The sequence below is a fragment of the Gymnodraco acuticeps genome, unplaced genomic scaffold (genome assembly GCF_902827175.1).
Source record: "Gymnodraco acuticeps unplaced genomic scaffold, fGymAcu1.1, whole genome shotgun sequence".
Taxonomy (NCBI): Eukaryota; Metazoa; Chordata; class Actinopteri; order Perciformes; family Bathydraconidae; genus Gymnodraco; species Gymnodraco acuticeps.
The window spans coordinates 814,951-829,731 of record NW_022989800.1 but is presented as its reverse complement, the minus strand read 5'-3'; the positions used below and the strand labels follow the sequence as shown (position 1 = coordinate 829,731).

The 14,781-nt window shown below is 40.0% G+C and overlaps 1 protein-coding gene across 2 annotated transcripts in view; it reads left to right on the top strand.

Annotated features, from left to right (window-relative positions):
- Positions 1–14,637, top strand: part of plekhh2 (pleckstrin homology domain containing, family H (with MyTH4 domain) member 2) — a 48,386-nt gene extending 33,749 nt beyond the window's left edge. For both annotated transcript variants that reach the window (XM_034224969.1, XM_034224973.1), the window contains 14 exons: positions 30–209; positions 882–990; positions 1,363–1,475; positions 1,587–1,766; positions 2,766–2,863; positions 4,445–4,622; positions 5,797–5,952; positions 6,550–6,647; positions 7,734–7,875; positions 7,968–8,104; positions 8,684–8,813; positions 10,056–10,142; positions 11,266–11,397; positions 12,658–14,637. In XM_034224969.1, the coding sequence (XP_034080860.1) occupies positions 30–209; positions 882–990; positions 1,363–1,475; positions 1,587–1,766; positions 2,766–2,863; positions 4,445–4,622; positions 5,797–5,952; positions 6,550–6,647; positions 7,734–7,875; positions 7,968–8,104; positions 8,684–8,813; positions 10,056–10,142; positions 11,266–11,397; positions 12,658–12,843 (1,926 nt within the window). In that variant the 3' untranslated portion in view covers positions 12,844–14,637. The remainder of the gene's footprint in view (positions 1–29; positions 210–881; positions 991–1,362; positions 1,476–1,586; positions 1,767–2,765; positions 2,864–4,444; positions 4,623–5,796; positions 5,953–6,549; positions 6,648–7,733; positions 7,876–7,967; positions 8,105–8,683; positions 8,814–10,055; positions 10,143–11,265; positions 11,398–12,657) is intronic.
- The last annotated feature ends 144 nt before the right edge of the window (positions 14,638–14,781 follow it).

The window sequence follows — 14,781 nt, the reverse complement described above, 5'->3', positions numbered from 1 at the left end:
TGTGTGTGGGATCATGTGTATTTTCCCAGTTCCCCCTGGGTCAGATCAAGCTGTGGGAGGCCAAGGTGGAGGAGGTGGACAGGTCAAGAGATTCTGATGACGAACTGAAGGCATGTGGGCGGGGCTTACAGGCGGCACCTTTTACCATCACCATCCACCCTCAGGAGCAGGGGCCCACCTACCTGCTCATCGAGTCCCGCCACCAGAAGGTCAGCAGCACTTATAAAAGCTTTTTTTGTTATTTTTGATCACATGATCTGTCCCGCTCGTTCTATGGGAAGTCGAGTCAATTTCATTTATATACTGTGGCCCAATATGACAGATCACATTTGCCTTAAGAGGCCATTCAAACAGTTTTCCTTTCTTTCTTTTGTCTTTTCTATTGCTTGAATTGGAGTTTCTATATGCAATGTTGTTGTTTTTTATCATAAACAATTAAAAACGAAATGACCTCTGGTGCATCACATTGTTCACGTCAAAGGTATTCCAAAAATGTTTTAATAATAATAACAAAGTAGCTCGTATAAAGTGCTTTATACAAATAACAATAAAAACTCAGTTAATGCTAAAATATATCATGTGAAATAAAGAAAATACTAACGGAATAATATATAATATACAAATAATAATAGGAAGAATAAGAATGATAATTCTTGGTAAGGTATTCCATGATGAATGATGACTATTTTTATATGTGTTTATTTGCGTGTAAATGCTATTATAAATGTTATGGAGAACGGTTCATTTAGGATCCTTAATTCTTTATAATTCAATCTGAAAATGTGTCAATCAGGACTAATTCTGTTCTCAATAAAAATACAAAACATGCCTTTTGGTGTTCATTCCCATTATCACTGACGTTAACGTGTGTGCCTCCGTAGGATGCGTGGCTGTACCATCTCTCTATGGCAGCGGGCACCACCGTGGGGAAAGTCGGCACGGAGTTCGAACAACTGGTGGGAAAACTCTTCCAGCTGGATGGAGATTCAAGTAAGAAGTGACCACCAATTATTTTCTTTCATTCTGATTAAATATCAGCTGACCACATCTGCAGCAATATTCCCCTGATGGGTGATGATCCATGGAAGATTTGGATGATGATGATGATGATGATGATGATGATGATGATGATGATGATGATGATGATGATGATGATGATGATGATGATGATGATGATGATGATGATGATGATCAGCATCAACATGAAATGGGTGGAATCAGTACATTTACCATGCAAAATAATATGTTAAAAAAGGTAGTGAAACATATATTTGTCTTTCTTTTGAATTTGTGTATGGAGCACGTTGTATGTATCCATTTGTATGATTGCATTCAGCTAGCATTCCGTTTCTCTGCCTTCAGACTCTCAGCTCTGGAGACACCCCATGTTGTGTTTCAGTAAGGAAGCTCTGTTATCTCCTCTGACCACGCTGCCTTCACAAGCTCTGCAGACAGAGGCTGTTAAACTCTTCAAGGTACACACACACATGCACACGCACACACACACACACACACTGTAATCAATGCCGTTTTGTCCCTATTTTTCCTGCGTTTGTCTTTAAACTCCACCTATTGTCTCTCTTCAGACGTGTCAGCTCTTCATCAACGTGGCCATCGATGCTCCGGCCATCGACTACCATGTCTCGCTGGCCCAGAGTGCATTGCAGGTGTGTCTGGCCCACCCCGAGCTGCAGAACGAGTTCTTCTGCCAGCTCATAAAGCAGACCTGCAGGAGGCAGCCACACGGCCACCCAGCACCCCTGCAGGTAAGCACTCTCACCACAAGGGGGAAGCAGTTACATGAGTTGTAAAAAGGAAATGCTGACATTTCACAGTATGAAAAGGTTGGATTCATTGGTGAGTAAATCTATGACACTAATGTCCATAGTGGATTATAGACAAACCAACTATGTGTTATAATCTGCTTGTAGCAAGGTATAGTTATGTTTATATTACTATTCATATAAATAATGCTTTATAACAATGATTATAACCAGTTGTGGAAAGTGCATTTACTTAAGTACTGTACTTAATATACCATAGTCTACATCATACTTTTACCCGAATATATTTTGTAGGCACATTTTGTTTTTTATTCCACTATATTCATTTTACAGCATTAGATATTAGCTACTTTGCAGATTAGGTTATTAATACACACTTTTAAATAACTATTACATTGTAACATACAACCCCAGTACCCAGTAACCTGGCAGTATATAAAGTAATTCAAATAAACCACACCCACCGATTTGCACATTTAAACACATGTAATGCATGTTAATAATTATAATGCAATAATGTAACATACATGATTCTGGCATGAGTCATACTACATAATAAGTACTTTTACTTTTGGTATTTAAAATATTTTCTTTAAATAAAAATAAACCATTTTGAAGAGCAGAACCCCTCCTTTAATCATGTGATGTTTTGTAACCAATAACCAGATCTACCTGCAGCACCAGCAGAGGGCAGACAGTATGTTTACCTGTCTGGAAGAGTTGTACTATTCCAAAGAATGATTATGTCTGAGATAACAGACAACAGGCTGAGTCATCAGTCAGCTCCTTTGTGAGAGTAAAGAAAAAGGAGCCTATTGTCTGATCATTCACTGAAGCTAGCTACACTTGAGGCACATAGTTCCACATTAAACTGTATCAAAAAGAAGAAGCTGCAGTTTTCTGTCACCTTCTGCACATATGCTTCTGTAAAGTTTCTGTCATGTTTGTTTACAGAGTGTGTGTTTGCCTGTTGTTCTTCAGGGATGGCAGTTTCTGGCTCTGTGTGTGGGACTGTTTCTGCCTCAGCATCCGTTCCTCTGGCTGCTGCAGGTTCACCTGAAGAGACACGGAGACTCCAGGTGAGGAAGCAACCAGGGGCCGAACGTTAGCACGAGGAACCAAGGCACAGCATTTAATAAGGGACAACAATAAATAAGCCCATTAAACACACCTCTACAAGCTTCCCTGTGAAACTCCTTAACCCCAACTCATGACTCTGCAGCAACTCTGCTTTCTGTCAAAAGTGGTTCTATTATGTTATTATTAAGTTGTCTGCTGTCCTGATGTCAATGGGGAGCTCATTCCTCCAAGATGGTGGAATGAGCTCCCCATTGAAATCAGGACAGCAGAAAGCTTACGCATCTTCCGGCGCAAACTGAAAACTCATCTCTTTCGACTCCACTTCGAGCGATATAATTACTAACAAAGCACTTATATACTGATAAAGGGCTGGCTTATCTAAAGCTCGTTGAGTAGCACTTGAAATGTTTGACTCTATGAAACCTGATGTACTTATATGATTCTGTTTTCTTCACGTTTGTATCTTCTTGGTCGAATGCACTTATTGTAAGTCGCTTTGGATAAAAGCGTCAGCTAAATTAAATGTAATGTAATTATAATTATTTCAATGCATCTTTTATTTTGTATTTCTGCACATATTTGTTGTATGCTTGTACAAGTGTAAATGATTGTTATTATTATTATTGTTATGATCATTACTATTATTATTTAACAACACCCAAAAAATAATAATAGATAAATATCATAAAGTCTTGAATCTTGTATTAAAAATGTTAACCTACATGTTTTTATTTATATTAAGGCTTAGAATTGAATCTGTCCAATACGTCCTCATTATTTGATTGACTTATTGAGCCCAGTTCTTCACATTTCTCTCGTTATGCCTTTAAAGACTTTATTTGCACACTGAGCATAAATTCCTATGTTGAACTTAAGATAGTTTCAAGCTTGACAAACATTCAAATGAATCGATTATCAAATGAGGTGCCTTTTGTTCTTTGTTCTTTGTTGGTTAAAGACTTTTCAGCCTTTTATAATTAGTAACTCACTTCTGTGGAAGCCTTTGGAGTGCTAAACCACAACTTGATCTCAGCTAAGTGAAATATAGTTATTTATGTTTGATGTCATTTATGTCAGATCTTAAAGTTGACTCAAACAAAGGGGCACGCAACCAATTATGCAAATAAAAACACACACCTAATGAATAACAGTATATATAGTATCATTATAGAAATCAAATATTCAAAACAAACAAATCAAATCAAATAAGAACACATTGAAAATAGAATAAAAAGTAAACAAATAAAATATTAATAAAAAAATATAACATTTACCAATAATTGGTCTATTTAAATGTTTCCATGAAAGTGCTATCATTTAAATAGATTTGCTAAGTTTTTCTTATGTTATTTTTTTTTATAACAACCAATACAAATAAAGAAACTTGGGCTCCATGATTAATTGTATTAATACAATCTCTCGTCTTAAATTTGACATCTTCTTCCTATACACTAAGAAAAGAATACCAGCTTTCATTGTTCACATTTAAAAAAACAAAAAACTGGGATATTAGCACAAACATTTGTAATTGTACTTTTACGTTGTAAAAGCAGTCACAGCATAAACCACTGTCTCCTCAGGACGGAGGCGGGGAAGTATGCTGTGTACTGCCAGCGCTCCATGGAGAGGACGCAGCAGAAGGGAGAGAGGCAGGCCAGGCCGTCCCGAATGGAGATCCTGTCCATCCTCCTGAGGAACCCCTACCATCACTCCCTGCCCTTCAGCGTGCCTGTTCACTTCCTCAATAACACCTACCAGGTAGGAGCAGATCACACAGGAAGACACATGACCATAACAACCACAGGGAAGCCAACAAGTGGAATCATGCTGCCAGATACTCATATCCCCATCCCTAACATACCATCGTGAAGATTCAGTGTGTCATGCATCGCTCACATGCTTCACTGACACCCCCCCCCCCACCATCATCCACCTGTACGCTCTTAGTCAGGTTTCTCTTCAGGGCGTGTTTGCTTTTGTCACTCCTTGCTCCCTCTCTGTGTATGCTTGGATAAACTGATTACATCACAGCCTAGTATCAGCTTTTGATGATACAAAAAAAATCTGCTTCACACTGTCGGTTCCAGCCAGTTTAATATAAGACATTTAAGGCCACATAAAAATAACTTCAATACTTGTATGAGATTTTATGATAAAACAAGTACTAATGACTTCCACAACACACACGTATTGGCATACAATAGTAATATTAACCAGTCAAAAATATATATTAGGTTTAGACAATACATGAAAGCGTAGATGTTTTGATGCGAACACCTTTGCTGTCTGAATTCTTTTTTTTGATGTTTTCATAAAGATCCTCAATATACCTATGGAAAGCCTTAAACCTAATGGTTTCAACAGTGGTCAAAACCAAACTGATCTGCCTGCATGTGTTACCTACAATCACATGTCAGTCAGGAAAAATGTAAATAACCAAATATTTTGGCAATGGTATTTTGATCAAAAGCAAAGAAATGTATACAACCATTCTGATAGTTTGCAGTTAACTCAACAGTAGAGGATCAATTCATACCTATACAATTACATTAAAGATCATTTCGATTTTTTTTTTGGGCTAAAATAATTGGATTTATGACTGTTTACCGACCCATGGAAACCATGTTGGGACGTCTGATTTTAATACGATAACAAAGAAAATATTGTAGTATTCAAGTAGTATTGTATGTATATTGTTTCAAAGACAATTTTAAAAGGTCCCAAAGGGGCAGAATTAAGAAAAGTCGAAAACAAATACATGCATGACAGGAATCAAGGATTTTTTGCATGTACCTCTTACAGATAACGTTGGACACAAAACAAACATTTAAATGTTTAGACTAAAATACTTTAGCATGACATTGATCATATGGTCAGACAGATCATGATCATGATAATAACTGATGTGATGTATTTCCTTGCATTTCCTCAGGTGGTGAGCTTCGATGCTTCGACCACAGTGGACGAGTTCCAGTGTCGCCTGAACCAGGACACCGGCATCAGGAAGACGGGTCTGTCTGGGTTCAGCCTGTTCACTGACGACCCGACGGGACGAGAGCTGGAGCACTGTTTGCAGGGAGCCATCAAGGTGCTGCTTCCATTCATGTGTTCAGAGGAACTGTTTCGTTTTTATACGTGGATTGAAAACAATTGAACAGATTAACGATAAACATCTGTATCTCTACTTCGCTGTTTGACTCAAATCTGACTTCCTCGAGGTGATTTGAGCGGAGTTGCAACTAATGCATCCTCAGCTTTTCCTCTGATAACTTAAAATCCAGATACTTACGAGGTTTTTAACGTCAGCCGTATTATCCACAGTGGTCTGCTCCTCTTCTAAACAATCAGACCAAATGATTCAATTGGTAAAATGCTGAATTGAGCCTTTTCACATTCAAATCTGTGTTTTTCCAATTTGGTTGCCGCTAATGTTTCCTCAGCTTGTGTTTCTGATACTTTAAGATCCAGACAGCCAATGACTAAAATATATCACTTGGCTAAACAGCAACAAACAAACTCAACCACAAATGTACAAAGAGAATATGTTGCCATTACAGGCGACCAAATGAAATTACATTTCTGTAGGTTTGAACATTTCTGAAAATATTTTAAATAATGTAAGCAAACAAGTCAACACCATTTTGTTAAGAAAGGTCCAATCAAAGCGTTTTTATATCTCCTGCAGATTTGTGACATTATCTCCAAATGGGAGCAAGCTTCGAAGGAGCAGCACACTGGCAAGTCTGAAAACACCAGGACTGTCCGCCTCACCTACAAGAACAGGTATACCTCATTCACACCAACGCAACTCCGGTTCAAGCTCTGTGCTTTTCAGGTTCAGAACCGGTTCTTCGGTTTAGCTCCGGCTCTTTTCACACTGCCCAGAGTCCGACTGGTGCTGCGTCATTGCGTCATCGTTTGCGTCATGACGTAACCGTTTGCGTGCCTGCTTCATAAAGCCAAACCGCGCGGAAACCCCTCACAGCTGACACCGACAACAACAACAATGGCCGATTGTGCTCCAGCTTCCTCTGTACCTCTTCGGAAGACCAGATTCCCAGTAGGTAGCTGGTCTCTTCAGTGGACCACTGCTGCTTGTTAAGTTTCTCCATCGTTGTGTACAAGCTGGATAAAACGCGGGCTTTCTGTTGTTGTTCAGGAGTTGATCCCGCCCCTGCCCCTGCCCCTGCCCCTGCCCCTGCCCCTGCCCCTGCCCCTGCCCCTGCCCCTGCCCCTGCCCCTGCCCCTGCCCCTGCCCCTGCCCCTGCCCCTGCCCCTGCCCCTGCCCCTGCCCCTGCCCCTGCCCCTGCCCCTGCCCCTGCCCCTGCCCCTGCCCCTGCCCCTGCCCCTGCCCCTGCCCCTGCCCCCGCCCCGACGTAAGCGTGACATATGCGGTGCTTTTGCTCTAGCCGGACAATTTTTTGGTGCTCGAAATGAACCGGATTCCAGAGCTAAGAGGCTGCTCCGCTGCGGTGTGAACAGGAAAACCCGGTGCTTTTCAAGCTCCAGCTCCGAACCGGCCCTGAAACACCGTTGGTGTGAATGAGGTAGTAGAGAAGGACCCTACCAAGAAAAACACTTACATACATCTATGCTTACACCAGGTTCAACAAATCTATGTGTAGATTCAGCCTCAAGATATCTAGGAGTTTTGATTAGGGTTCACTTTAAGGGAATACATCAGAACGTATTTCAACATTATTGTATTTTTAATTGAATGCAATCTTTTAAAAGCTCAACTGGAGTGAAGACTACATTGATTTAGTCTTGAGAAATACAACACAAACATTTGAAAATACATGTCTGTATTTGTTCATTTCTCTCCATCTTTTTTCACTTTTACCATTTCTGTCTTGACCCCACTCGCAGGCTGTACTCCTCTCTCCAGGTCAGGGGGGAGTCAGAGAGGGAGAGGTTGCTGCTGGCCTATCAGACAAATGAGGCTATTGTAGCGGGACACTTCCCTGTCAACAAGGAACTGGCTCTGGAAATGGCTGCCCTGCTGGCCCAGGTCTGGAAGTTCTAAAACATTTGTAATTAATTTCTCCTGAACATTTTCTTTTTAATTTGTACTTTGTGTAACATGTTTGTGTCTATGTTCAGGTGGAGTTTGGAGACTTTGAGCGTCCCTTCTCTGCTCCTGGATCAGCACAGACCAAGTCCAACCAAACCCTCAAACAGGTTCTGGACAGATTTTATCCCAAACATTACCGGAGAACCACATCTGAAGAGCAGCTCAGGTACCAGATCACACTGAAAACGACACATACTTCCCACTTTTATTTATTGTGTCGTTGGCAATATACTTTAAATATTACCTCTTTTGTATGCTCACTTCACATTTTCATAATCTCATAAAGTGCCATAAAGTGTAGGTTTTCTTTATAGGGAAGTTGCTCCCTGGCATTTAACCCCTCAATTTCCTGATGCTATGAACATACAGTATTTGTTATATATGTTAGCATCATTCATACTGATCCAGTCCAATCACATCTCTGTGAAACGTTTTTTTTTTTTTTTAAATATAGCTTTAATGGTATTTTTAATTCGATTTTAAACCTGTCTTGTACTGTAGAAACGTAACTTCCATTTATTTAAACTTATATTTATTTAGTTTAGCTTATAATACACTTGAAATGACCTCAGTGTTTGATAAGGTGCTGTGTAAATAAACATGCCATATCAGCACAAAGGAGGTCCTAAAGCTCCAACAAAGGGACAATAGAGCCATTTCAAGTTATGCAGCAACACCTTCTCCAAAATCAGGTTGTGGCAAACAAAAGAGTATAATGGATGTCTGTCCCCCCCCCCCCCGTCAGACAACTGCTGCAGCGCCTCTCCGCCCGCTGGGCCTCCCTCAGGGGGCGAAGTCCATCGGAGTGTGTCAGGATCTACCTGACCGTTGCCAGGAAGTGGCCTTTCTTTGGAGCCATGTTATTTGAAGCAGAGGTGAGAGAGAGAGAGAGAGAGAGAAGAGAGAGAGAGAGAGAGAGAGAGAGAGAGAGAGAGAGAGAGAGAGAGGGAGAGAGAGAGAGAGAGAGAAGAGCGAGCAGAGAGAGAGAAGCGAGAGAGAGAGATCGACCTCGCGCTATCGATCTCGCTCGCGCTCGCTCTCTGCTCGCGATCTCTCGCGCGATCGTCGCTCTCCTCTCGCTCTCTCTCGCTCTACTCCGCTCTACTCTCTCTCTCTCTCTCCTTCTCGCTCTCTCTCTTCTACTCTCTGCTCCTCATTCTTTTCTTTAACCCATGTCATGAGTGTGATGAACAAATAAAGGCTAACATATGTGTTAAGTAAACTGATATTGTGCACGACCCAAGCAATATCAAATGAAGGTAAATTAGCCTTGCGCTGAAACCGCATCAGCAAAACTGATTCCACTATTCATACAGGGGGTTTCTAATGTGTTGGTCACTGATTAAACATACAGTGATGTCACAGCTGTGACTGTGGTGTGTTGTTCAGTGTATTACATTCAAAAGTACTCCTGGAAAAAGCCTAGGTACTGATAAGTACACATCAAAGTGTTTTAGTTTGATGAACCAGAATCTGGGAAAACTTTTGTTTTTACCATTGTTTACACTCAGTTGCTTTCTGGTTAAGATTCAAATATAATATATTACGTACAATTAATCATAACCAGATTGAGTGTAAATTGTCATCGTACATTATTGATTAAATACTGACAATTTAACATACATTAGTGCAAAAAAAAACCATCTTTGATTAGGTTTTTATTTGAATTTAAAGAATACTTTCTCAAACACCGAAAGAAGTACATTTTTAATCATTATATTTATTTATTTATTTATTTATACATTATTGTATTCTATATTGCAATGACCTTATACCATTATAATAAAATAAATAATTAAATAAGATAATGTAATAAATAAGTAACTAAATTGGATTAATATCCATTAAAAGCAGTATGCATCTACATATCATCTTCTATGTATACTGTAGGTAAGATAAAGTTATCGTAATTTAATTAATCCATTTTTATTTAAACATTTATAACATAAGATTTATAACATAAGATTCAGATTGATAAAAAAGTGTTAAACTCTACAGACTGCTGATGACTCATCTTAATCACACAGCGTATCTACATGTGGCATTGCATACTGTTTGTATCACCTTGTAGTTTATTATGACATTTGAACTCTCTTCATGTTTCTCTCTGTTTTAAGGCCATCCCTCCCTCTCCGGAGCAGGGGGCTCGTGTTTGGCTGGCGGTGCATGAAGATGGTATCAGCGTTCTGGAGCACAACTCTGTCGTAAGCGTCTCTGTTTTATCTCCCTGCAACTGCTTGGCATGATGTCTACTTGATCCCCTGATAAAGAGAATCTAAACAGGAAACCTGTATGATGTGTTGGGTCTTGAAGCTACAATTTTGAAGTGAGGTTACACAAGGTAGCCTGACCATAGAGAAACAAGCAGGAGTACAAACATATATATTGTGAAAGGGGATAGCAGCTAAATGTATTTTAGCCATAAATTAATCAGTTCAAGTCTAGGCTATGTTTACAAGAACTAAAGTCTTTTTTTATGCTTCGTCCAAAGCCACCAGATTCCATTATAATTACTTAGCCAAACACAATAGGTCACTTTGGTGTTTTAAGGAAGTAACAACAAACTAACTAACCCATTGAGGCAGTAGTAGAACAGTACCTTCTATGTTTCCTGCGGTAAAATTCATGGTTTTGTTAATGGAGTCTGGTGGTTCTAAAGAGAGCATAGCCAAATGCTTTAGTTCCCATTTGGAAAGTGCTGTCTCACGACTTAAGCAGTTAACATTTCTAGGTGGTTAATTTGTACTTTGCCACTGCCCCCGTCCACAGAAGTACAGCATTGCGTAGCTAATGTATGCTAGCTCCTGTTAGCTTCTGCAGAATGAGGGTGTGTCAACCGCCATTTATGTAATAATACACTGTCTATTGATAAGTTCATCATACAATCTTACTCCAAAAAAATCAAAACTATCACTTTAAGAGTCAGTCATTTTCCATGGGGTACCTGTGGTCTAAAATAACTTGATTCTATTAGCACAGTTAAGCACTAGCTTAACATGATTTTGTCACATAAGTTGGACTAAAGCACAGCAAAAATGCTGATGAGTAAGCTTGCTTACAGAAAGTGATATGTAGGTCATATATCAGAGTCAGAAACAGGTTTATTGCCAGGTAGGTTCGCACATACTAGGAATTTGACTTGATGTCATGGTGGAGATGCCATTGATGCCATATAAAGATTCTTCCAGGAATTGGGGTAATAATGTTGTGTTATGTAGCGCTCCTAATCTCCACATGGATTTAGTTTCCACATTGTTTTCTATCTTTCTTTCTATCTTTCTTTCTAATCCTGTCATAACATGAATATCTGTACATCTGTGTCTTCAGAAGCTCCTGGTGTCCCACCCTTATAAGACCTTGGTGACGTTTGGCGGCTGCAAACAGGACTTCATGCTGGTAGTGGGACAGAGCAAAGACAAACCTACAGAGAAACATCTGTTTGCTATGGACGCCTCAAAGGTTAGTGAGCGATCAGGCTGTTTTACAATAACCTTGGTGTCCATCATGACCATTCAGACACTCAAGTAGTGTTAGACAATCAATCAACCTTATTACGTGCAGCTTTAAAGCAATTTCCTTTCATTTTTATTACATAAATGAAAAGGTTTTCATTTCTGTCATCAGCTTTGACAGTTGAACCATTACGAATTGAATATTTACCTTGGCCAACTGAGAATCCTGAGAGAGTGGTTTAAGGGATTCATCTTGACATGTTTTGGGCTTTACTAACTTGCTAAGAATTGTCTGAGCAGGCCTCTCAATATGAGGAGACTGTTAGCATTAGCCATTTTCTCATATAAACTCCGGAAACCAGGAATTTCCACTTCCTGTTAAAGGTGGGGTAGGTAAGTTTGAGAAACCGGCTCGAGATACACTTTTTGTTATATTCCATAGAATGCTCTTAACATCCCGATAGCAATGAATATCTTAAGAGCTTTGATGAAAAATCCATAAAAAAATATCATCTGTGGAAGCCGGCCTACCTGCCTGTCAGCCTTCCATCTGTGCACAAACTTATCTCATGCCCTCATTGGTCATGTGCGCGTTCGTGTGTGTTGGAGGAGGGGCTCTGTAAGGAAGTGGCAGATTTGTTCCAGCTGTGTATTTTAAAATTCTAGCGCACTCGAGCTGGTTTCTCCAAAATTACCTACCCCACCTTTAAGTCTAACCTGCAAAATGCTATATTAAATTAAAACAGCTGATAAAACCCCCCAAACACTTTCATTTTCATTTTCATTTCGCATGAAAATTGTGAACTTGTGGAAGTTTAAGTTGTTCAATAGCAAAAAGATTCTGTCAGTAACTTCTTAACTTGAAAAACCACTTTGTATAATCAATCAATCAATCAATCAATCAATCAATGTTCATTTATATAGCCCAATATCACAAATGTTACATTTGTCTCAGTGGTCTTCACAGTTTGTACAGAATATCAGTATGACAATACGACACCCTCTGTCCTTAGACCCTCACATCGTACAAGGAAACACTTCCAGAGAAAACCCTCAGTTTAAAGGGAAAAATGGGAGAAACCTAAACGTATAACCCTAAACTTTTCTAAATGCACTCTTCAATAGTTACTAGCATTATATTGCATCTCCTAAAGAGCCTTCACTAGCCGAAGCAGACCCTTAAACGATTTCATAAAGTGAACTTTGTCCATGGAGGCACCATCAAAACTACACGCTGACAGGCCTTTTTGTTGTGTTTTGCCATCAGATAAGGGAGATCACCCTGCTCATCTCCGGTTACATCAACAGCGCTCATCAGCAGAAGGCGGCGGCGCACCACCTCTCCGCCCCGGCGCTGATGGTGGCGCAGCCCATCAGCCTGAAGAGCAAAGAGCTGAGGAGCAAATCCCCCCCGACTCTGGGACGCCCCAGCAAAACTCCCACGCTGCTGTGACGACACAAACATAACTCGCCCTGAGAAATATCAACCCTTTTGCTTCACTTATATAACAAAAATGAAGGATTTACCTACAGTACAGGTTTAGTTGCACTAGGCCAGAATCCTTTCTGTCCTGTAGATGTGACTCATTGGCCCGGATTCATTTCTGGAATGTGGAATGGTCACTTCTCTAAAGCGTAATTGCCCCATCCAGATGAGTTTGGACTTGTCTCCTATTTGGTAAGTTGTATTATGAACGAGCAGCTGAGGTTGCAGCAGTTTACCCACATCATCACTCAGGATTTCTGGAATGTCCTGTCCTTTCATTTCAAGCGTATAAAAGGTGATTTATAAACCTGGAGCAGTGTGTTGTAATACCCTCAAAAGTGTCTTAAAACAACATTCTTTTAAGACATTGTTTGTCACTGATGAATGTGTTGCATTCAAGTGCCGACTTCAAAGAAAAGTCAACACTCTTTATTGACAGACTGAGCTAGCGTTTTGCAGTCTCATTATTAATCTACCTGTACCTTGTGCAACATTAACTTGTTCAAAGATGCTGTTTGAAGTAAATTATTGTATTCTGGCTTTAACCAAATAAGAGGCAATGACTCTTTGTTAGGGAATAATTAAGACAGTGTTTTTTTATTTTTCCTTCCCCCTGTAGGGTATTGAAACCCTACCAGGAAGTGAAACCCAGACAGTGTTAGATATAATGATACTGAACGATATGATGAAAGCAGACGGAAAGACTGAAGAACACTGTTCAAAAAGTGAAGTGAAATCGATGAGTTGGCGGTTTGTCTAACTTAAAAAGGACACCAGTTTAGACCCTGTGTGCTCTTAGTTACTGAACAGTCAGGAGAGTGGTGGCACTTTAATCAAATACTTCAAGCCTTTCTGGTGAAGAGTAACTGAAACCAGCTAGATGCCTTCATTTAAAGGGCCCTATTATGCTTTTGGGGGTTTTCCCTTTCCTGTAGTGCGTTATATAGGTTTTTGAGCATTGACATGGTCTGCAAAGGCTAAAATCCCTAAGACTCCCCCCTGCTTGAAATGCCTAAATTGGACTCCTTTGTTTACTTCCACGACATAAAGACATCACTACGTAACACTCGCGCTTCACTTGGCTAGCGCTCCGACTTATTGTACGTGATGGGCTAATGGGCGGGACATCTCTAAGTAGTTTACCAATCACAACAGAGCCGACCAGCTAACCAATCAGAGCAGACTGGGCTCTGGTTTCAGACAGAGGGTGAAAAGAGGTGCTGCAGCACAGGCAGTATGAGAACAATAAAGAGCTTTCTGAACATTAAAGCATGTAATTGTGTCACAGCAGAGTACACAATACAAATATGAACCGCAAATTGAGCATAATAGGAACCCTTTAACATTACATTTTTCAGAAAGGAAACGCAGGTACATTTAGAGGAAGATGGTAAGAGGGTGTGGCAGTGTGGGTTAAAGAGAAATAGTGTTGTCTGTACTGTTTTGTGTGTAATAGAATCATTTAACCCTCTAAAGCTTTTTGTACAGGAATATATCCTAATATGACTCGCTGGAAAAGGAGACAAACTTTCACCCGAACCATAAACAAAGGCTAGCTCCCATCGAATCATATGAACACACGGGAGGTGTCACATGAACGGCTAAAGTGACCCATGTCATAAAGGTGTAAACAGGTACTTTGAAGTATTATTTCAAGCTTGTACAGAAAAGTATCGTCAGTTTTATATTTATTTGTCATAAAAGTAATCATCCTTGGAATAACTGTACATGTAATGCCTGAATAAACAAAACTACAGCAAAGTGGTGTATGCAGTCATCTCTCATATTAACAATCCACGCCCACCGGTAACACTAGTTTGTTTCCTACAGTTTCTCTTCATTGGGGCAAAAATAAAACTGACGTGTTGATACCTGCAGCAGGTGCCTGACCGCAAGAGACACACC